General features: G+C 49.6%; 2 protein-coding genes across 5 annotated transcripts in view; one reads left to right on the top strand and one right to left on the bottom strand.

Moving 5' to 3' along the window:
• The window catches only part of TMCO4 (transmembrane and coiled-coil domains 4), a 41,828-nt gene extending 28,210 nt beyond the window's left edge, over positions 1 to 13,618 (top strand). For all 4 annotated transcript variants that reach the window (XM_075772988.1, XM_075772986.1, XM_075772984.1 and 1 more), the window contains one exon: positions 11,258 to 13,618. In XM_075772988.1, the coding sequence (XP_075629103.1) occupies positions 11,258 to 11,578 (321 nt within the window). In that variant the 3' untranslated portion in view covers positions 11,579 to 13,618. The remainder of the gene's footprint in view (positions 1 to 11,257) is intronic.
• HTR6 (5-hydroxytryptamine receptor 6) lies at positions 13,593 to 19,734 on the bottom strand. The gene is made up of 3 exons (XM_010305458.2): positions 17,157 to 19,734; positions 15,519 to 15,677; positions 13,593 to 15,284 (listed from the first exon to the last, which is right to left on the bottom strand). The coding sequence occupies exons 1-3, from the start codon at positions 17,883 to 17,885 to the stop codon at positions 14,865 to 14,867; spliced, it is 1,308 nt and encodes a 435-aa protein (XP_010303760.2). The 5' UTR covers positions 17,886 to 19,734; the 3' UTR covers positions 13,593 to 14,864.
• Positions 19,735 to 21,644: the final 1,910 nt, after the last annotated feature.

The raw sequence follows: 21,644 nt of genomic DNA on the forward strand, positions 1-21,644 counted from the left end.
AGTTTTCTCAAAGCTATCTGGTGTCATTAATGATAAGCCACTATATTATATGTCTAGCAATATTCAACTCAATTACCTTAAGCAAACTAATGATCTCATTGCCTTGTCTTTACTCATGAGTGAGCTCTTCCACAGCAAATCATGCAGAACTTAGCTTGTGTATTCATATTCACAGTAATCTTGGGCATGCAATCTTGGTTTTCCGTATTTTAATGATTTAACTCGTTTTTCACTCTCTGCAAACTGGACTGGAAGATGCTCAGCACACAGCTCAGGATACTTCCGTGGTGATTGTTTCTGCTGTGACTCCTCCCAAATGTCCCCCCAAACTGGTAGGGATTGTCAACGTTGCTTGGAGCCAAAGGCACTTTTAAGTGCTTTCAGATTTTTTTGGAGCACCAGCCCGCTGAGCCTATAAATACCCAACTGTTACCAGCTCATTTCATTCATTATAACTGAGCTATGCACAGCCCTTGCCAGGAAACACAGGGCTTAATGCTGCACAGATAAAATAAGACTTTGCAGAACAAAATATAGGCTTCCCAGAAGGAAGTGGTATAGTAGAGGCCTTTAAACATGGTCCAGCACTGTAGCTGTTCTTGTATCTATCTTTGCAGCTGACTGGGTTGTCTTGGTTAGCATTTCCATGGGCTCCTACATCCATTTTTTCGCCATCCCCAGAGTTGCCATTAGTTGCTTGTGAGCAGTGACATCTGCTGCAGGCATGAAAAGGAAAAATGGCCAAAGACGTCGAGCCGTGGTAGCACTGGGGTGACTTTTCCTATTAGTTCAGTCCATGTTACTCTCCTCTCTTTGACTTCTCTTCAGAGACCCTCTTTCTGTTGACTTTCTGCTTCCTGCACTTCGAAACTCCCTGGAGTCCTGCGGACTTTATCTTGCCTGGCTGGCAGCAGCCTCTCCATTTTCCCCCCGAGAGGAGCAGCATTTACCTTTCAGCTAAATGAATAATGGTTGCAGAGCGGCTATCCGCTAATCTTCTGTTGTGCATCTGTATCCATTCTGCGTGATGCCAACAGACAATCCCAGCGCTGTTCTCATTTCAGAAAGAGCTGACACTTTCACTTGCTTAATCTTACTGCAAAGCACTGGGGGGAAAAAAAGAGCAACCCCCGCGGGGGGAAAACCTATATTAAGTAGGTGTCATCCTCTTGATACATTTTTCCAGACCATGGAACTTTATGAAAAGAAATACAGTGCATATTGGTGAACATTTTAAAAGTAAAAGGAGCAAGAATGGGAAAGGAAATATTCAGGGGCAATATTTTTTAAAGTGGCAAGAAAGCAAAGATGGATTTTGCTGCAAATAATACAGTGCAGTAGCATAACAGAAATATATAGAGAGATACTTTCTATAATGGGGACCAGCTCCATCCTTGCAGATGCCCTTGCTTGAGGTCCCTGTGAGTCTCCTGCCAGGAATAAGAAGGGACAAGCTGTGACAGAAGAATAAAGCATCAACGATGCAAAGGTGCTCAGTGTGAAAATATTATGCAGGCAGTCATGGTATTTTAGGCATCTCCCAGTCCGTCCATGACGACAACTGGACTGGATCCAAAGGGCCCCGTTCTCTGTGCTGTGGTAGCATCAGAATCCTCAGACAAATGGAGGACTAAGAGGCCTCAGTATAAACAGGAGTTCACCTCCAAGGCATTTATTGCATGTCTCTCTTGATTAGTATGGTTTTTATCTGACTGTCAGTAAAAAAACTGAGAGAAAAATGTCTTCCCACTCAGCAAATGGAGTTATAAAATCCTTCCTAATGGTTACAATGGGACTGATTTATTCAGTAGATTTATTTGACAGCACCTGTTTCAGAGATCAAGGAAGTAATTGAGCTGTAGTGTATTAGATTGATTGCTGTTTGTTCAAATGGGATATTGTGGATTACATTTTGCATTAACATTTGAATGTTGCAGAAATTCTCAGAGTTGGAACGTAGCAGAGCATTTTCACAGAGGCTCACCAGTCAAGAATGGATGCTTAAGTTTCTCTGGGCAGTTTTACCGCAGCAGAAACCAGGGATGAACTTGCAAGCATAGGGGCATTAGGAAGTCTAGTGGAGAGCACGGATGGATCGTGACAATTATTGCAGAAGTCAGTGCTGTTCTAGCATTAGTCCAATGTGAAAATTGTCTTGAGGATCTTTAGACTATGATTAAATGTTGCATCAATGTTAAAACTCCTTCCTTTCCCATGCTTTCGATAGCAGCTAAATTCTTCTTTTCTTATTCTTCATCAACTCATCATCTGGATGGCAGCTGCCACAAATTCCTGTGAAGGCAACACACGGCAACACCAACTGAGAGTAAACCCCTCCTTATTCAAACACCTGGAGCACCAGAGCCATGCTCTTTATAGCCAGTAGACCCAAGATACTCTTATCTCTAGAGCAGTCGTTGCAATGGTCTGTAGAGAAAACGTGTTGATGCATTTCACAGCCGTGTTCTTCTGCAGCAGAGCCTCTTTGTAAAATAATCCGTATCACACATCAGCACACCTTTGCTTTTTCCCTCTGAGAGACCTCAAAAAGCTCTTTACCTCTTCTTTGCTGCTGTAACCGAGCAGTGGAAAAGCTCTCTTTCTGGCAGTGATTATAACCCAAGAATAACTGATCTCTCTTTCCAAAAGCTCTCTCAGACAAGGGGCCTAATATTCCCATTAGGAAGGAAGGCAAACAGATTCAAGGCAGGCTGGCCTTCAGCCAGACAGGTATGCAGTGTGCATAAATACCATAAGCAGGTGAGAAATCCAAGTGTTGTGAAATCCAACTGATTTGGCACTTCTGTGAGTCAGGCCTTTTTCCCCAAAATGCATTAAACTGTGATTCCCCGCCTCCCTCCCCCACCATATTCCCAAGACTTGCAGCAAAGAATTAATTACGTTTACAAAACGTGGATTAATTAAGAACCCTGGAGAGTTCAAAAGGCAAAAGGTTGCCTATGTCTCGTTACACTTTTGTTTCACTTGTTTGAAACAAGCAGTTCCACCTCCCACAGTGACAAGCTTTAACAGGATCAGAGAAGCCACAGCCAGGAGCAGACCCCGGCTTTGGGCAGCAACTCGAAGGAGCCTGGAGAGCCTTCCCTCACATCTGGGGGACATGCAAGTCTTTGTGGAAACAAGTCTATTTGTCTGCTAGGCTATAGGGTCACAGGGATGATTTCTTCCTTTTCTTATGTCCTTGCAACCCTGGAGTGGCTTAGTTTTCCATCATCTTTCTTGCTGTTGATTCGGGAGCTCCAATCACACGTTAAATCACACATTAAATACATATTAAATACATTTTCCCCTTTGGGATGCAAGCAGAGGGTGCTAGCAACGTCAGTACGTTAGAACAGAGGAAGAAACTGAAAAACCCTTCCCAAAAAAGTGCAAATGGTGCAATTAATAACTTGCAGTTTGGTTTTGCTTTGTGGCAGACAAAAACTTGAAGCCTGGTGTCCCTCCTTGCTTCAACACAGATGTATTGCTTCATCCTGACATACTCCTTGGAAGGCTGGGGCTAGTTAGCTGCTTCTAAAAGGCGGAGAGAACTGTTTTGTAGTGTTCCTTGAGCCTTTATTTCTTCAATCTGGGGCCAAAATTCAGACATGCACTGCCACTCAGAAACGGTGTGGTGCCACAACAGTGTGGCCTTCCTGCAGATTTATAGAAGTAATTTTCCCCTTTCCTCCCTTGTCCCTGGAACGTGTGTTGTACCGTTGTATCGCAGTGGGTTTCCACAACATCTGTTTGAGCGTGTACAGTGTTCAGACACCCCGACTGCCCTGAGCAAAGCTGAATTTCTGGGACTGCACCCCCCTCCTTCAGAAAAGTTGAGTTTACCAAGTGCCATGTTTTAGAAAGATTCCCAGGTAGTTTATGTTTACATCTGATACAATTCAACATGCGATATTTGCTACTCCATTTGAGTAACCAGCAAAGTTTTGATACCATTACATCTTTCTCCCATGGGGCATAAGAATTTGCATCACTTACCATCTTTTATAGATTTTCTCTTATGCTTTACACATTAGAGCACCTTGCATTTGAAAATAGGACTGTTCTTGCAAAGCCAGAGGTTGCAGGTTCCATTCTTGACAGGTTTGTAGCTGTTGACTTTGCAAGCAGCTATCCCGATCACACAGACCTTACTTGAGCAAAACGGCCAGCAAAAGCAGGAGTTTTCCCTAATAATGTCTGATTCTGCAAGAGTGGCTACACAAAGCACAACAAAGTGAATTAAGGAGAGAGAATTCAGCTTTTTATTTCCTGTCTTTAGAACATGAACGTTAATTCTGTATAATTTTTGTGCTCAGTTTTGAGCTGCGTTTCTAACCTCTTCAGCTACCATGGAAAGAAAATTCTGTTGCAGCATCCAACTAAAAGTGTTAATCAAGGGGAAGCCTGACTTAGCTGACACACTCTGTACATGAGGTTTTCTCCTGTAGCACAGTTTCAGCTCATGGGTTTGAGGTCTTGGAATGACAAGAGGATGTATCATTGATATTAACTGAACGCAGCCGAAATACCGTGAAGCTTGTCACTACCTGCTGCCCCAGTGACACCAGTGTAAGGTCAGGTCTTAAACTCGCTGCAGATCACGGTGTGATGGATTTGTAGGAGATGGAATTGCTAAGGAGAGATGTTGCACTATTCTGTAGCTGTTGAAATTTCCCAAATTCCCAAGACTTCTTGCCCAGATACATTATTACCATCAACTCATATAGAAGATTAAGGGATGAATAAGATGAGGACAACAAAAATTCCAAAGTTAACCAAAAGTAATCTTGTTTCGTGGCGTTGAGCTGAGAAGCTGGTTTGAAAGCCGCAAAGATGGTAATGTTTCAGCTGCCAAATACTGTGTGTTCCCGGAGCAATATGGGGAGAGGAAGGGTGATCAGTCCCTTTCAGTGTTACAGAGTCCTCCTCGTTGCCGGCAGGTCCTATTATATCATCCTGATGATGGAGACTGAATCTCATCTCGATGTTTTCATCTGGACTCTTGAAAAATTCTCCATAATCCTGGTTTGATCAATACAGCAGATATTTTGGATCACTAGTGGACTGCTGTAGTTTATAATGTCAGATATTGGGGTCCCCTAAGCTATATTTAGGAATACTCCAGTTCGATATATCCATCCAGTCTTTGTTCTTCGGGATCTTTTTTCCTCTGAGGCCCAAGAGATTATGTTCAAATTATTCCCCAGTGATAATTATATGCACAGTTTATGCTGGGCCTTTTAAAACATTCTTTATACTGTCTAATTTATATATTTTCCACTTGGATTAGCACCAACAAATAAGCATTTGATTATAGCCACCTTAATAGTGAGTGGCATGTTTTGCAACTTTGATATAGTTGGAAAGACTTTCGAGTGTTCAGACACCAACCTAATAGCTAAAGAAAAGAATTGAATCCACTTCTGGCAGCCGTCAGTGAGAGCATCAGCAATAAAATAGTCAACAGCAGCTCCGCAAACAGCTGAAAAATTCAACTGTTGCCTTCAGCTGGACGGTTTGGTGTGCAGAGTGCGTTACCTGTAGCAGAAGAACGTTTGTGAAGGCACCTTTCCCCTGGAACTCTTTTGAGGGCGCTCTCATTAATTCAGAATTTGTGACGCTCCCTCTTCCTGAGCTTGTCATGCCCATCATCACTGATGTAGAGCTGCTCTCTACCTCACCCCCTGAGGGCTTCAGGCTCCCAAAACTTATTTCCTCCATTGACTTCCTCTGTTGTCTTGTTATATTCTGTATTTTACTCCTCTCCATTGTACAGTCCTCTTGGAATTGGTGAAGGTAAATTGAGAGGAAAGCTGGCAGAGTTTTTAATCAGTGGATGACTCCAGCGAAAAAAAAAAAATCAATGTTTACTCAGAATTTTCAACATTGACATGTTCCCACAAAAAGTTTGATGGAAAAAAGTCCTTGGAAAAAGTTATTGCATTGGTGTGAAATTGGCCCCAGTGCTGCCTGAGGGTAACGGCCCTCAATTATCGTCCCAGAGGTCAGAACAACTTGATCGATAAGTTGTGGCTGAAAGATGATTGCATGAAAAAATTAGTCTTGCTCAAGAAATGCTGCTGTAATTAAAGGAGAACTTTTACCGGTCAAGTTAGTATTTAAACAAGAAGAAACATAAGAATTGACTGACTTAATCTATTCACAAGAAATGTAATTGTGCAAAGGGATGACTTAGAAGCAAAGGCTATTACCTTTAGCTGAATCATGCTCCAGTCTTTATTCCATCAGTTTTTCAGAGCAAAAATAGAACCATTAAAGAGGCATAATGCAAATGACATCATTGACAGTATTTTCAAAATAAATTCAGCTCTATAAACTTTTCCTCAAATATGTTTTTATTAGCTTCCCCTCTGCTGGAAACCAGGACTGCTAACGTTCAGGATACACCTACAGTGGAAGGGAGGACTTGTCGCAGGTGCCAAATTCACCTTTTTTAATAAATCCATTTAAGTTCCAGCTTCTGAATTAGTGGACGTATTCACTGCCCTCACTTTTGGAAAACATTGTTTCCTAAGAACCCAAACAGAAGAATTTGATTTCTATTTTAACTTAATTCAGCCACAGCCTCTTTCAAGGTTTGTTTTCACGTTCTCACTACGGGAATCAGCTCTGCCACTGGCTTTTGCCAGGTCCGGCCATATTTCCCCACCTGGGCAGTGTTAGGTCTTTGCCGTAAGCTCTCAGAAAACTCTGGAAAACAGACAGGATGTTTTTTGCCAGGATGAGTGCTCTTGATCATGGAAGATGTACCCAGCGCTCTGAATTAAGGCTTGCACTGACATGTGGGAATAACTCTGACCAGAGGAGCCTGCCAGCTTGGCAGAGATGACTGCAGTTTGAGTGATGGCCTGGCATAGCTTGCGAGTCCTATAATCAATCAGTCTTTCCGCCATCTGGAAGAGAAAGGCTGCACGGGTTTCGAGGCAGCATCCAGAACTGAGGATTTTTGAAAAGCAACGGTGGCATTTGAGTTTATTCCTTTCTTTACTAATGCTACCCCAAAACTGGCCGGCAGTTTGTTTCGGAGCACAGGGTTGCGCTCTGGTTCTCTTCCCAAATGACAAATTCGCTGCCGCTTTTGGGAACGGAGAGTAAACCCGAGAGCTGAACTGGCAATAACAGAAGCTGCTGAGCTGGCTCTACCGAGATGTGCCACCCGGAGGCAGTTTGCATTTCATTATGTGGGTACACAAAGTGTCTGACACACCAGCAGGAAGAAAGGGCTGCTGAAAAGTGAGGTGTGATTATTATCTGAGCTTCAGAAACTGCAGCTCACTCTATTAATTCTTTTCACCCCACACAAAATACCATTTTCTATTCAAACAGATAGTATTTGTCAAAAGGGAATCCTGAAACTGTGATGCCCTCCAAGGTAGTCATTACTGATCCTGCTGAAATAGCGAAGCTCTGGAGAGACATTTTAACTTGAGGGTATTTCTTCCTGCATGATAAAGTTGCTCTTTGGATGTGACGGGCTCAAAACAAATCAAAGAGGTGAAATTCTCAACTGTATTAATGACCTGCGCTCCTGTAACTTGCAGAGTAGCTGTGAATTCTCCGCTCGCACCCCATGCCTCGCTCCCTCCTCTGTAATCCTCCTTTGATCCATAGGATGTCGGGCCAAGGAGAGCAGGAGGAAGGCAGAGCCCAGGCCGAGGGATTCCGAGGTGAGCTCTTGCAAATTACGCAGCCCTGCAAAGCAAAGAGCTTTGTGAGCTGCGCTGGCCTTTGGAGCAGCTGTGCGCTCTTTGCGTTGGCCGCTTGTATGGGCGGAGGAGCTCTTTTTGAAGGAAACTGGAGAGGATCTTAAAACAGTTGGCTCTGGAGTCAGCAAAGACTTCTTCTGCCATATCAAACAGAGCAATGTCTTTGTGATTGATACCCAGTGTCGTGACGCAGTAAGAGTCTTGCCTGTGCTCACGAGTCCGTGGCAGAGCCAGGATCGTACATGGTATCTCCCTCCTCCCACGTCCTGTCGCAGGCTCCCCAAGCATCCCGCTGGGCTACGGGATACACCTTGGGTTCCTGTAGCTCAACACCCCACAGAAGTCGGGGTTCTTCCTCTGTCCTAACGAGCTGATCATGGACGGACCCTGTGTTGGTGCCTTCTCTGTTCTTCCACAACGCTGGGGAAAACCAACCGCAAAGGCAATCGAGTGGAGATCACACAGCTTAGAGCTAATGGAGAGAGCCGTGTGGTAACTGCAGATCGATTCCCTTACCATCTCTGCTCGGACACGCTAATCTCTGTACCCTGTCCCCCTCCATCTCCAACTGCTGGCTCTAATACCGAGAGCAGCATCTGTGCCCAGAGCTCACGGCTCGCCTCGGTACAGCAACCACCAGTGGGTCGGTTGCAGGTCAAGGGGTGGAATTATTTGTTTTCAAAGCTCCTGTAAACTGAGCTGTGTTTTTGTGACACTGTAAACAGAGGCACTTATTGTACCAAATAAAAAGACTCCCATTTGAGTTTAATAGGCGCAGCTGATTAAGCTCAGTGACATTTTTGATACTTTTGGGTGGATCTGAACTTGAAAACCTTTCCAAACTTGCTGAACTGACAGCTCTTTTCAGCTGACTGATGGATCCACCTGAGTGACGCTGTCGTCCATAGCCCTTTGGAGATCCTTCTGTGCAGTCCTGCAGCAGACTTAGCAAGGCAGGCAGCTGGCCTCTGTTTTCCAATGAGTCCAAACAACCATAAAATCAAATATAACAGTGGAGGAGTCACCTAAGCACACTGATAAACCTACCCCACTGTTTTGATTTCCTTATAACAAGCATAAATATATTTGCTTTGGTTACAAGAACATTTTTCTATTCCATTTATTCTGAAATTCCTCCTGCACTTTGTTCTGACAAATACTCAAACAATTGTTTATTTCCCTTTAAAGTTTTTAATTGTCCCTTACAGTGTTTAGATGTTCCCATCCCTTCTCCGGCACAGCCTACCCAGTGGAGGAATTCAGCTTTTCAGAATATAGGCTTTTGAGTGATGGAATTGCTGAATTTCTCCCCCAGGGTGGCTTCATAGTTTTAAAGTGGCAAGGCAATTTGGTCTCTGTTCTTTTGCTGATGGTTCACTACAGCAGAGGAAGAGTCCTGCCTACCTCCTCTCATACTTCTCAGGGCTTGCACTGGTCTGGCTTCATGGAATCCTCTCCTGGGCTATCCTGGAAAAGGAACTGAGTTTCCTTTGAAGAGATTTAGTGGTATTAGCAGTAAGGGACGGACTACCAGGAGGTCTCAGCTCCTCTTTTAGCTGCATAAGAAAAGGCTCAGCTCTTCAGAACTGCTCCCACCCAGCATCTCTCAGAGATCGGAGGAATTCCCTGCTGTTTTAGTGGAAGCTGCTGGATACTGAGGAGTTACGAAAATCTCGTCCTTAGGGTGGCAGAAGAAATCTGTTCTCTGTTACTAATCCCTGGGTAACAGAACAGGCCGAGGAATGCCTGAGCGCTGACCAGGGCAGGTAGATTGTAATGACTGTCGAGGTTTCAGAATACAGCGAACCAAGAGACTTTGGCAACCCCTCCCGGTAAATCCATTTCCTTCTTGTTTCTCTCCACCTCGTCCAACGCTGCGCTCATTTCTTTCTTTAGCACCAAGCCTCCCTACTGAGTAGTAAAAGGTTCATACTTTTCCAGAGAACAACATACACATCTTAACAGCCAGTCCATTAGTCCTTCAATGGTTATTTTAATTAACTAATCTGTTCAAAACATCAAGAGCCTGTTGAGCCATCTGGACTGATTAAAGTCACATATTGCATTACTAATGTGCTGATTAAATCCTTCATTTTGCTCCAAGCCCTAAGTGCATCCAAACGTTACCACTCAAAAGCTGCTTCACACAAACAGCTAGGAGGTTTGGATTTTGCCCGCGCGGGACCGGAGGGATTGCTTTAGGTTTGGGTAGAGGAGCGCTGGTAACCCTGTGCTGGAACAGCGAGGAAGGGCTGCCCGGGCATCGGCCAGCAGGGAGGCGAGCAGAGGATCCATGGCTGGGTTTCTTGGCAGACCTCTGAAAAAAGATCTTAGCGGCTTGTATGAGCAGCCAGCCCCTTCCTGGGGTGCTCGTACACGTGGCTGGGAGGCAGGAAAGGTGGGACTGTGGTGTCAGGTATTCCCTGCGGTGGAAATTCCCTATTTACTAGCAGGATTTGGGGAAAGAAGAGGCGGTGTTCCCTGAGACAGCCTTCTGACTGGGTCAAGAAGGATTTAAACTGTTAGAGATAGAATTTACCAAAGATGCTAAAGTATCTTAGGGTACAAATCATACCCCTTCGTCTTTGCTGAAATCTACAGGCCGGCTGGTGAGTGTGCCATGGGAACGACCTCGGCTCAGCCTCACCGCACTTTTCCTCTCCACAGAAAAACCCCGCTATAAATCCGCCTTGCAATTCTTTGCTCCCAAGCGCTTCCTTCCATTTTGGCTGTGAGCGCAACAGCAGAGGAGATCTTGGCTGTCGTTCCTTCAAATGTTCAGCTTGCACAGGACACCGAAACAGAGAAGGCAGTTTCTGCCTTTCCAGCCAGGTAGCCCTTGGCATATGACAACAATAACCTTGCAGAGGAGGTTTTCTCTCCCTCTCGTGCCCTGACTGGCAGAGTCCATTCCAACATCCATCTCAGAAGGGGTTTACAATACAAATGGGTGGGGTTTTGCATGTATTGTTGACTAATTTGGTTTACAAACCCTTAACTCCCAGGTTCCCGGTTTTATGTGGTGTGGGACAGGTCAGTGCACCTTCCAGCCAAGAACCTTAACACACTTGGTAGCTGTTGTGAGGTTTAATGTATCCTAATTTAAATGAGATGATAATCTTTGCTTTTACAAGGGAGCTAAGGCACAGGGAGGACACGTGATTTAGCAGACAACAGGGAGATGAACTAAGAGAACTTGTCTCCTACCTGGGCGTCTCTCACCATGGCAGATATCCGCCTCTCTTACCCTCGCGGCACCCAGAACCTGGGGGTTTGTAACTCGGCAATGTCTGAGCGTTTAAATGTACACTTCTTAGAGGAAAAGTAACCCAGCAGAAGTGTGTGCCACAAAGGGCGCAGCCAGTTCAGGTTACGCAGTGGACGACTGCGTTTTTCAGACCTCGTTCTCTCAGCCTTTCAGAGCTAAAGCCAAGTCTCACAGCAGCGGTGGCTTTTGAGATGAAGGACTTGACTGAGCTGGCTTCCCCGCAGCTTTCCCACTAACGGGACTAACTTGTTGCTTGCAGGTAAACGGCCACCTGGACTACATGAAGCAAATGGACACAATCCTAAAAGCCGTGGGCATTAAAACCAAGGAGCGTCAGCTGGAAGAGAAGGGCAGCGGCGGTCTTTTCTCCCCTCTAGCCAAGAAATCACAGCGGGCAGCAGGCAGCGACACTCGGGAAGAGGAAAACGCCGTGCAAGAGGAGGATGCGGCTGACGGTGAGGCTCTCCCCGCCGGCCATGCTTCCTCCAGCTGTATCTTGGGAGAAACCTCGCTCCCCTGCCCAGACTGCTCAAACAGTGGGGACAGCAAGGAACAGGCAGTGGGCGAAGGAGAAAATTAGAGCTCTGCGTGTTGGGCAGAGATGCTCAGCCAGCACTAAAACCACTTTCAAAGCACCGTCCGTTGCACTGGGGTTCCCAAAGGAGTATCGGGAGAGCTGGCAGAGCTGTAGCTGCAGTTTTCAGACCCTCCTGAGAGCCTGGAGCGCAGCACCGGCCTGTCACTGGATCACAGCTTCCCAAGCAGCCACCCACGGCGTCTCCCATGGACCAGAAAGGGCTGATTCCTGCCTGAAGCAGCATTGCTCTTCAGGAAGCAGCAGCACTTCCCTCCTGACACAAACTGGGTTTATTCTTGAGGGAAGCAGCTGTCACCATTGGGGACTGTGTCTCTGCTGTATAACTCTCAGGAAAGCAGGTGGCTCCGTGGGTATTTTTAAGCATATCATGGAGAGGGGCTCATCACTAGGAAATTAAAAGCAGTTTTCCATCAGTGGTCGATTTGGGGTTTGGTTTTGGTGTGAGCAGGTGCGTTGCAGGCTCTGGCTGCCCAGCTACGTAGTCTCGGCATCGACGCTTCGGCTCAGCTAGCTGGGGAGGCAAAAGGCTCGGCCGACCTGGCTTCTTCCCCCATCTGCTGCCAGTTTGCTGCGGGGCTTGGGCACTTTGCAATCCACGAGACTGTTTCCCTATCTGCAAGCTGAGGGCGATGAGTGTTCGAGGCCTCATGACTATTAGAAACATGCTCTGAGTCCCTAAGTGAAAGACAGCAGAAGAAACAGAGTGGGCTTTTCATGATTTATTACTTTGTGAAACTTCCTCCCAGGCTTTGCAAGCCAGCAACCCACAGAGACTTTCGTTTCGTGTCCCACACACATCTCCAACCTTAAAAGCCCCCTCTAGACATATTTTTAATTGGCTTAGAATAAAACCAATACTTGGCATAGGATAAACATGAATCTGTTTGATTTCTACCTCCTTCCATAGAAGCGAATTGGCATCCACTCTCTTCTCACCCGGTCTCAAACCGGAGGGAGGGATGCTGCTTTACATCCCCCGCTACGCAGAATCTTCCAAAACGGCATGGGACTGGTCCACGTCTTCCGTAAAAGGTCCTTTTCTGGGCCGTTTTGCTGCTAAGCCCAAGAAAATGCATCTAGCGGGAACATGGCAGGAGGATGAGCCCTCTTTGAGAGCACCTCGGGTTTTTTGTGGTTTAAAGCAAGTGCCAGATGGTATAAATACCTTCCCACATCAGGTCTGGAAGGTCTCGTTGGCTCACGAGAGGGGAAATAGTACGACTGCAGCTTCCGATTCCCGTTCACAGGGAGTCCTCCTCCTCTCTCCCCGTTCCAGCAGTTTATTAACCACCTCTCCTTTCTTTCCCGAGCTTTCTGCAAACCTTACCTCCAGATTATTTCTCACAACGTTGAAAATGCAGCTGTTTCCAGGGGTGCCGGTGTCACCTGGCACTGCACCGCAGCTTTGGGTACGCTGCCTGGCTTTTCCTCTCCCCAGTTCCCACCCTGAGGGGGACTCAGACCTGCTCAGCTCCGATTCTGGAGCGGTGCCTTGCTGCAGAGCGATGGGAGATGTTTCTGCGAGAGGCTTTGGGATCCCACGGGGACAGACGGGCCTGTTTTGCTGGTCGGCATTGATGCTGTTGGCTGCGGGAAAGGGATACGATTTTCCCACCGCCTCAGAGGATTTCCACAAAAAATTGCCTCGACGAGAGAGTAACATATTATTGCTTTGAACATTTGGCTTGAAGAAGCAGTCTCTGTCCATCTCCTGAAGCCTCTGTCTGCCGACTTGGTTACCAATGGACTTTCAGAGTTCATCGAGCATTTTTCTACTCCTTTTTAACTGGAATTGCAGTCAAAGTACATTTTTCTATAACGCCATTTGTGGAAAGATGTACATCTTTGTGCTTGATACCAGACCCGGGCTGTCTGTCTGCGGACAGGTGCCAAAATATATTAAATGGATTGATGCTTGAACCTGTGCTCAGTCCGTTTGTCACGACCGTTTGTCCCTGACCACTGGGCTAGCCGCCGGTTGCAGGGGATTTGTAGGAAATGAAATAAATGTCAAATCACTCATAAAACCTCTTGTTGTTCAGTTCTGGAATGTACGTGGGCAATGAAAACTAATGAGACCTGCTTGGCGCGTGGCTCCAGCATCCCATACCCTCAGGTGCTTTGTATTCATTCGTATAATCGTGAGGGGCGGGAGCAGGATCGAACTCGTTAGTGTGAGCTCGGAAATAGGCAGCAAGGCATGTAGGGTACAAGTCCCACCAACGACCAACCCATCTTTGCATCTGAAAGGCACTTGAGGACAAATTTGCCAAAAGCATTTGTTGTTTTATTATTATTTTTAAGTGCCTACTTCCCATATTATTCACTGTTCTCTCTGCTTATGGCTGGGGCGGGGCTGGCATTGTCATTTAAAAGACGATATCCGTTTCGATTCTTATTTGAAGGGAGAAAAAAAAAATCTTTTCTAATTGCATCATCTAAAAACTGACGGATTGTCAGAGCAAAGTACGATGGTCATGTGCCAAAAATAGGAAGCTGTGGGATGGAATCTAAAGGGAAGCTCATCTCTGTCAGGATACCCGTAGAGCCACAAGCAAGTCCCACACCCACACCCTTGCTGAACATTCGAAGTGCAGCGTTGAACATTTTGCATCAAATTTAATCCCCCGTTGTGCAGGCTGTTCACGATTAAACACGACGGTTTCACTGTGTTGCCGCTCACTGCTTTCGCAGGAAACTGAGACAGACACGGTCCAAATCGGGCAAGGAAATTAAACTCCAAGGAGATAGGATGTTCTGTGGGCTGAAGCTGCCCCAAACCTCCTGTCCATGAGTCATGGCCCGTGGTTTCCACCATTCTTCTCAGTGCATTTGGTGAGACAGAGGTGATCTGCTGAGCTGCGGGAGTGGAAGCTGAAAAGCAAGCCTTGGCTTAAGTTTAGGGAGACGGAGGCTGGCGGAAGGGTCTGGAGTCTGAGGTTCAGACTAACCAGGGATGAAAAGGCCATGAGAAGCAGCTCTCAGAGAAGGATTGGTGACGGTGAGCAAAGGGATGGAAGGAGAGAGAAACAAGTAAAACCAGCAGTAAAACCTGGCTTTGCACTGTTTACACCTACCCGCAGAAGTGCTCGGTGACGACGTCGTCTTCATGTTGCATTTGAAGAGAGTTTCAAGCAGCCACACGTGGGGAGAGAGGTGTCCCGTGGCAAATCAGCCCTCTGGAGAGTTTGCGTTGGGCTGGGGGATCCTTCCCAGCACACGGAGGTCCATAACCCCCCGTCGGCATCTCCCCCACGGACGCCCTCACTCAGGCCACAGGGGTGCTGAGCTGCTTGGGCTGCAGCTCCGCGTCCGGGGGCTCCGTGTCGAAAAAGTTGGCCAAACGGGTGCCGGAAGCCGGGAGAACTCGGGATCCGTTGCCAACCGGCAACAGGCTGTGTTCGTTCCCCAGCGCCCCGGAGTCGACCGAGTCGGTCTCGGCCTGCAAGGTGAGGACGTTCTTGAGGGACGTGGCGGCGCGGGGTCCGCTGTGGGAGTTCCTCATGGAGAGGGAGATGGCGCTGGGACGGGGCTCCCCCGAGCGCCGGCAGCAGGGCAGGTATTTGCCCATGGCCCTCTTGAAGTCCCTCATGAAGAGCGGGTAGATGATGGGGTTCATGGTGCTGTTGCAGTACCCGAGCCAGGTGAGCACGTCGAAGAAGCCGGCCGGGACACAGCTGCAGACTGCCTGGCAAGGGGACACAGCAGGGATTAGCAGCTTTTCCCACATTTTCCTTTCAAAGGAATCCTCCAAAACGCTTTCAAAGGGTTTTTCCTTGCCGTTGCTCCTGGGGGGGGAAACTGCATCTTTGGTCCCAGAGGCTTTCCAGCAAGACCTGCAGGTAGCTGAGATCCGCCCCAGCTGGATTCAAAATGAAAAGCTTTTGAAAAACCTGACATAAAACCCCCGGTACGTACTTACCTGCATCACGTTGGTGATGAAGAAGGGGAGCCAAGCCACGAAGAACATGCCCAGGAGGATGCCCAGCGTCAGGCTGGCCTTCAGCGCCTTCTTGCTGTGCTTGTTGGCGAACCTCCTGCTCTCGCTGCCGGCCACGGGCAGACTCGGGGCGCGGGGAACCTGCAGCAGGAGACGAGGTGGTGAGCAAGAGCTTCTCCCCGGGCTGGAGCCGCCGGCACCGGCCTCCTGCCCAAGAAAAGTGGCGTTCGGTGCTGCAAATCCTGCAAAACCCCCCCGCTGTGATTTCCCTTCTCACAAGGGGCAGGAGGATGGCACACACCGCAGTCCCTGAACCATAAATCAGGAAGAGGAAGGAATAAAAACCCTCAACATTGAAAGGATTTTTTTTTTTTTACTGTAAAACGGGAGGTGCATCGTTAAGATGCTTCTTTTAGAGAAAAATCCAACTCAGTCAATGTTTTGCTGAGGATAAAGCATGCCCTAAAGAGGCAGCTCTAGCTGCTGATTAGAGCAGCAAACTAATTATATTTTTAAAAAGCAGGATGTCAGGCATTTCAGCCTACAACCACCATAACTAACTCAGTCCTCTATCCACTCTTGCAATCGAAAATTAAGTTATTACCTCAGCCCTCCCCCGTAATTAAACGAGGCCCCGTTGCCACTCAGCTTCCTGCCCCAAAAAAAGAGAACAAAAATCCAGATAAAAAGATGAAACCCGAGGGTTCCCTGGCTGACACGTTGTTTTCAGCTCACCCTCCGCCCGAGCCGACTCGGGGCTCCTCGGAACCTGCTGGGACATTTGCCTCTGCTGAAATGCGGGGTGGGGGGGATGCTGGTTTTTCACAGCAGAGCAAAGCACCTGAGCATCCCCCGGTCCCGCAGCACCCATCGGGGGGGGGGGGTGTGCGTGGAAATAAACATTTTATGATATTGTCAGTTTATTCTTTGATTCTCATTGAAAGTCTGGTACTTCTTACAATGTGTGGGAGAGCTGGCTGGGTCAGAGAGTCCTGGCTCCTTTCTTAAGAGAGAGAACAACAAACTAAATCAAGGTATTTAAAGGCAATTAAGTTTGTCTTTTCCCTGTAGGATGTGAGGTCAATAAAGCCTATTACAGGGAATTAAAACTGTTAGATTTAGTGGCAATTACCTTTTCCCGGAGAAATACAAACAAGTGCAGCCACGTTTTTGTTACAGAAAACACACACGCCGGTTTAACCAGCAACCGAGGAAGGAGGTATTTTGTGGTTCCTGTTATAGACCAGGCAACAAAAATAGAAGCTGGCTGTTCAAAATAAGGTGCTCTCCAGAATTTGGTATTTGCTATTATTTAAAATCCTTCTCCCCCATATGTCTCACGCCCACCATGGCCAAGATTTCCGAGTGGAAAGTCAGATAAGATTAAAACCCTCTGGGATGACGCTAGCCAAGAAGGGGGCGAAACCGCATTTATTTTGTGCCGCTGAGCATTTTCGCCTGTATCTTAATTTATTTCTCAGTTCCGCTCATGCTGTTTCTGTGCTCCTGAGCAGCGTAAAAGCACACCATCACCCCGAGGCCGTCCCGAAGGCAGAAGCCCCGCAGGCCCCCCCAAACTACAGGGGTCTGCGAGAAGCAACGTCCCTGTGGCCACCTTACCTGTGGCGTGGTCTCGTCGGCGGTGGCGGTGGCCACGTTGGAGGCGAGGGAAGCCACCTGCACCGCTTGCTTGCGGGCTGCCAGGAGGATGCGGCAGTAGGTGAAGGAGATGGCGGCGGACGGGAGGAAGAAAGTCAGGCAGGAGGCCACCAAGGCGTAGGGCAAGCTGACCAGCAGCCGGCACTGGTCCTCCTCCCCTCGGGAGGTGACGTTTGGGGACCAGACCTCAAACTCCAGCTCGTGCCAACCCATCTTGATGGGCAGGAAGGAGGCCAGCGCAGCCAAGGTCCAGGTGGCCAGGATGAGCCAGAGGGCCCTGCAGGAGGTCATTCGCAGCTTGTATTTGAGGGGGGAGATGATGAGCAGGTAGCGGTCCAAGCTGATGACACAGAGGTTGAGGATGGAGGCGCTGCAGCACATGACGTCGAAGGAGTACCAGAGGGAGCAGAAGTCGCCCCGCAGCACCCAGCGACCGTAGAGCTGGTTGAGCATGGCTGGGGGCATGACCACCAGCCCCACCATCAGGTCGGACATGAAGAGGGACACCAGGAAGTAGTTGGAGGTGTTGCGGAGGGAGCGTTGGGTGACGATGAGGAGGATGAGTAGGAAGTTCCCCGCCGTGGTCAGCAGGATGATAAAGCAGAGGAAAGCGGCCACCCAGCTGCTCCCCACCAGCAGCGAGCGGTCCCCCAGCACGCTGGCGTTTGGGGCCCCCAGATCGGCCTCCATGAGGAGCCGGGCAGCAGGGCTGGCTCCAGAGCAGGGGGACCTTCTGCAGCCGTGACTTGTGCTAGGTGATCATCGCCGGAGCCACCTCCAGGGGAAGGAATATCATCTCTCCATCTCCACGCTGTGTCCGTCCTCCTTTCTCCTCTCCTCCTCCTCCCCCTCTCTTCCCCCACCCTCTCTTCACTGGCAATCAGGGCAGAGTGACATTCCCAGGAGCCGATCAGCAGTAGCGAGGTTCCCCTCCCCGTTACTCACAGCCAGGCATTTCCTTGTCCCTGCAAATCCCGCTGAGCTGGGATGTCCCTGGACACTGCTGCTGGATGCTGGGGATGCTCTGGACACTGGGGAGGCTTGGGATGCTCTGGATGCTGGGATGCTTGAGATGCCGGGGATGCTCTGGATGGCGGGATGCTCTGGATCAGGGAATAATCTGGACCCCAGGATGCTCTGGACGCAGGATACTAAAGATGCCAGGGATGCTCGGGACCCAGGATACTCTGGATGCTGGGATGCTCTGGATCTCAGGACACTTCAGATGCCAGGCATGCTCTGGACCCAGGATGCTCCAGATGCTGGGGATGCTCCGGACCCCCAGTGCTCAGCTCTTGCCCCCTCAGCAGAGCTTGGCTACCTGCAGAGCTCTGTCCCCTGGGGCAGCGGCCCCCCCCCAGCTCCTTGGTGCCTGAGCTCTGCTGCTGCTGCAGCCAGAGCCAGCACGGAGAGGCAGAGCAGCCCTGAGGCGAGTCCGGGGATGCTCCCAGCCAAGCTGGTCCGTGAGGAGGGAGATGCAACACGCAGGAGTGTGGGAAGGTGTCTCTTCCCCCAGCAGAGGTGCGTCCAGCGTGCAGGGGGGGTGTGTGTGTGAGGGTGTGTGTGTGTGTGCAGGTGCCAGCCAGCCATTTACCTGCTGCTCTGTGATGCACGGAAAAGGATGCAGAAATGCCAATTCGGAGGAGGTGGGGCTGGGGAGGGAGAGGAGGAGATGAAAAGAAATGCTAATGAAAACAGGGATCTGGTCTAAACTCCACAAAGTGGCAGCCAGAGAGTTCCCTTTTCCACCTTAAAGAGACAGCCAGCTCCGTGCTCTGCCTCCCCTCCGCCGGCTGCCCATGCCCATGCCGGAGACCCCGCAGGTTGGCGGCTAAGCCCAGCCGGCAGCACCGAATGCCAGGCTCCATCCTCCGTGCCAGTCAACAAAAAGCAAAATTTTGCAAAGCCAAATAAAAAAGCAACCAAACTGGCACGGAACAGCCCCCAGTTGCCTGCTCAGAAAGCAGCCAGCAGCATGGAAAGGACTTGCTGGGTGATTTTCCAGCAATCTGCCGCCAGGGATGGAGGGGGTGAGCAGAAGCCAAGGGAAGCGGGTACCCTGCGCTGGGACAGCCACGGGTTTTGCCCCAGCGCGCTGGGGTTTTGCGGGCTCGCTGCCGTGCAGCCCGGGCCTCTTCCTTTGCAGGGGCAACCCCGGCTGGACCCACGGCAACTTGCCCTTTGGCAAGTAGGAGGCAATATGTCAGAGGACCCCGTGGGTCCTGCTGGCCTCTTCGTCCCTTCTAGTTCAGAAGACACTTGTGAGTCGTTAAGTGCTGTTAGGTATCCCACGCCACCACCTCCATGCTTCAGGGCCAATACCTCGGGCTGCTTGGCAGGGGCTGATTTGGTTTTCTTTAATTACACAGCTGCCAAAAAGTTGGGGTTTTTTTCTTCAAATGGCTGCAGTTTCTGCTGGGACGGGACCAGAGCCGAGGGCACCGACTCCAGCACAAACCGGAGCTGTGTGTGCGTCCCTGCTGTGCCCCTGGCACCTACCCCTGTGGTCACAGGGCCAGACGTTGCCCTTTCCTCCCTGTGCTGCACCGAAGCTGCCATTAACCCGCCTCCCCTGGAAGATGCCTCTGCAGATGTGTGGGTGAGCGCCAGCTGTGCACACTGCACCCCCAACACCGGCTGGGCTGCCCAGCTGCCTCCCCAGCACAGAAATGTCTCTTTACCAAGATTTACTTTTCTAATCATCTTTTGAACAACTTTGTCGTGCTTTTCTCAGTGGATGAATGGGCAATTCAGGTTTCTGAGCAAGGGACGGGGGAGACGCAAGGCAGGGCTCACCTCTGTGCACGGCGACAGCCCAGACGCAGCCCGTATCCCCCAGGATCTCCGTGCCGCTCAAAAGCTGTTCACTGGGAAACAGCTGCCGTCACTCGTACCAGGAGCAGCTCTCCTGGGAGCTTGTGCAGGGCATCTGCCCTCCCTCTGCTTCCCCAGGACCCTCTCCTTGGATGCTCCCAGCCAAACCCACCCCGGCCACCTCTGCGTCACTCTGTCCTGGCAGGCATCCCAGGGCAGAGCGCACACACGCGAGGCTCTGATCGCAGCAGGAGGTTTCTTTAGAAAAGCGCTTGTACCAGGAAACCCTGACTTCCTCGTCCCATCTGTGCTGGGAACAAGCAAGAAAACCCACCCCAAGCCCACGCTGCGGCAGGCTCCCCAGCTAGGATAAATCAATGCAGCGGCACAGATTTATCCCAGCTGGGTCCACGCTAGGAAGTCGTGCCACAGTGCAAAGCCGTGCTTCCTCCTCAGCCCTGCTGCATCCCCACCGTAGGAGCATCCTCAGTTTATCTCCAAAGGAGATCAGATGAGGAGTGTGTCCTCCACAACGAGGTATGCGGGAGGTTTTGTACGCTTGGTTTGGATGCGTTTGCTGGGGAAGTCAATCTGAATTGATCGAAGTAAAATGTGTTTAAAAGAACCTGCCTTGAAATGAAGTCCAAATCCTACCGATGCCCCTGCAAAAGCTTCTCTGCTCCGGCAGTTCTGCTGGCCTCTTTGTGCTCTCTCCCCTGCGCTGCGTTTCTGGACACATCTGCAGGGGATCACGGTTTCCACCACCTCTGCTCTCCAGTACCACTAGCAGGGAAAGCAAAACCAGGTTGTCAACAGCCACCCAAGCGTCAGCATGGCAAAAAAACCCCAAAGGGGCTGGTGAGATGGAGCGAGTGAAACTGGAAGGCTGAGAGACCTCGGTGAGGCCATCCAGGCAGTCCAGTGCCTAACACAGTGGCCTCCAACAGTGCCATCTACTCTCAGGATCTCATTCCTTCAACTGGGATGGCTCCTGAGGGTGGATTTTGGGCAGAGCCTGGCTAGCTACCTTGAAAAGATTTGTGTTTTCATCTGCAAAACAGCCCTCTGGTGCCTGCCTCCACTGCAGCTCAGGTTGTGTCGAAAGGAGGTGGAGACATCATGCTCCCAACACCTTGAACTGCAGCTCCGGGAGTTTATAGGAACAGTCTCCCTGATAAATCCAGCCCAATAAAAGGACCACGTGATGGCAGTCGGTGACACCATGCGTTTCTCCACCTTTTCCTGTCTCCTGTCTTGCCAGTAAAGTTCCCGTCCTTGGGAGGACACTTCACAGCCTAAAAACATTATCTTCACGCACAGGACACCTCCACCCCTGCCGAGGTCCTTCCTTTCCAGCCCATCACCTTCGTTGTGGCAATTGCTGCCTTAATGCAAACCCTCTCCCACTTCACCACCCAAGGAGCTGCTCTCCGAACTTGTGCAGAGGTCCCCAAGCCCAGGACTCAATGAGCCGGCCACTTGCACAGCACAGCCCCCTGTCCCTCCTGGAGCGGTAGGACTTTCCCCAGGGTTAGGCTCAGACAAGGGAGCATCATCTGATCCTTTCGGAGGGCACAACCGCGCTGGGTGTCCAGGCACCAGTGGGACTGGAGGTTTGGAAGGGCGCGCTCTGCC

Source organism: Balearica regulorum, chromosome 21 (genome assembly GCF_011004875.1).
Source record: "Balearica regulorum gibbericeps isolate bBalReg1 chromosome 21, bBalReg1.pri, whole genome shotgun sequence".
NCBI lineage: Eukaryota > Metazoa > Chordata > Aves > Gruiformes > Gruidae > Balearica > Balearica regulorum.

What these genes read in the sequence shown, in the direction of transcription:
- HTR6 (XM_010305458.2), bottom strand. Translation starts at nt 17,885, where the DNA reads ATGGAGGCCGATCTGGGGGCCCCAAACGCCAGCGTGCTGGGGGACCGC. An exon ending in CCGACGAGACCACGCCACAG is followed by an intron (nt 15,678 to 17,156) that starts GTAAGGTGGCCA and finishes CTCCTGCTGCAG; the next exon opens with GTTCCCCGCGCCCCGAGTCT. An exon ending in TCATCACCAACGTGATGCAG is followed by an intron (nt 15,285 to 15,518) that starts GTAAGTACGTAC and finishes TCCCCTTGCCAG; the next exon opens with GCAGTCTGCAGCTGTGTCCC.